This window comes from Aptenodytes forsteri, unplaced genomic scaffold, assembly GCF_000699145.1.
Source record: "Aptenodytes forsteri isolate BGI_AS27 unplaced genomic scaffold, ASM69914v1 Scaffold15, whole genome shotgun sequence".
NCBI classification, from domain to species: Eukaryota; Metazoa; Chordata; class Aves; order Sphenisciformes; family Spheniscidae; genus Aptenodytes; species Aptenodytes forsteri.
Window position 1 is genome coordinate 8,157,018 of NW_008795129.1, and position 414 is coordinate 8,157,431.

At 69.1% G+C, this 414-nt stretch overlaps 1 protein-coding gene across 1 annotated transcript in view; it reads left to right on the top strand.

Annotated features, from left to right (window-relative positions):
• Positions 1–414, top strand: part of TBC1D12 (TBC1 domain family member 12) — a 72,294-nt gene that overhangs the window by 22,953 nt on the left and 48,927 nt on the right. The window contains exon 2 of the mRNA XM_009278017.1: positions 99–210. Coding sequence (XP_009276292.1) covers positions 99–210 — 112 coding nt within the window. The remainder of the gene's footprint in view (positions 1–98; positions 211–414) is intronic.

The following is a 414-nucleotide window of genomic DNA, read 5'->3' on the forward strand; positions in this document are numbered from 1 at the left end:
CCAATCCCCCTCTCCGCCGCGGGTGAGCGGGTAGCTCCGCCCGCCACCGGAGGGAAACCGGTGCCGGGTCTCCGTGGATCCTCCGCCGTCCTCCTCAGAGCCCGCCCCGCTCCGAGGCCCGGCGTTGCCCTTCCCCCTCGGGCGCCCGCCGGTCTCCGCACAGCCCCGTCTATGCGACGCTGCCGCCTTCCCCGTCCTGCCTGACCTCCCGTAAGCACACCTTAACCTATGGTACCAGGCGTCCCTCGCAACACCCTCGCTGCAGTTAAACGGCTCTTTATTATTGTTATTCCTTCGAAAAAAGGTCAACAAAGTGAAACTACCGCGCGCCCTGCCGTTCCCCTCCGTAAGCCCCGGAGTCCTCTGCCCTGGGGCCGCGGGGCGAGGCGCGGGGCCCCGCCGGGCCGGACGCCG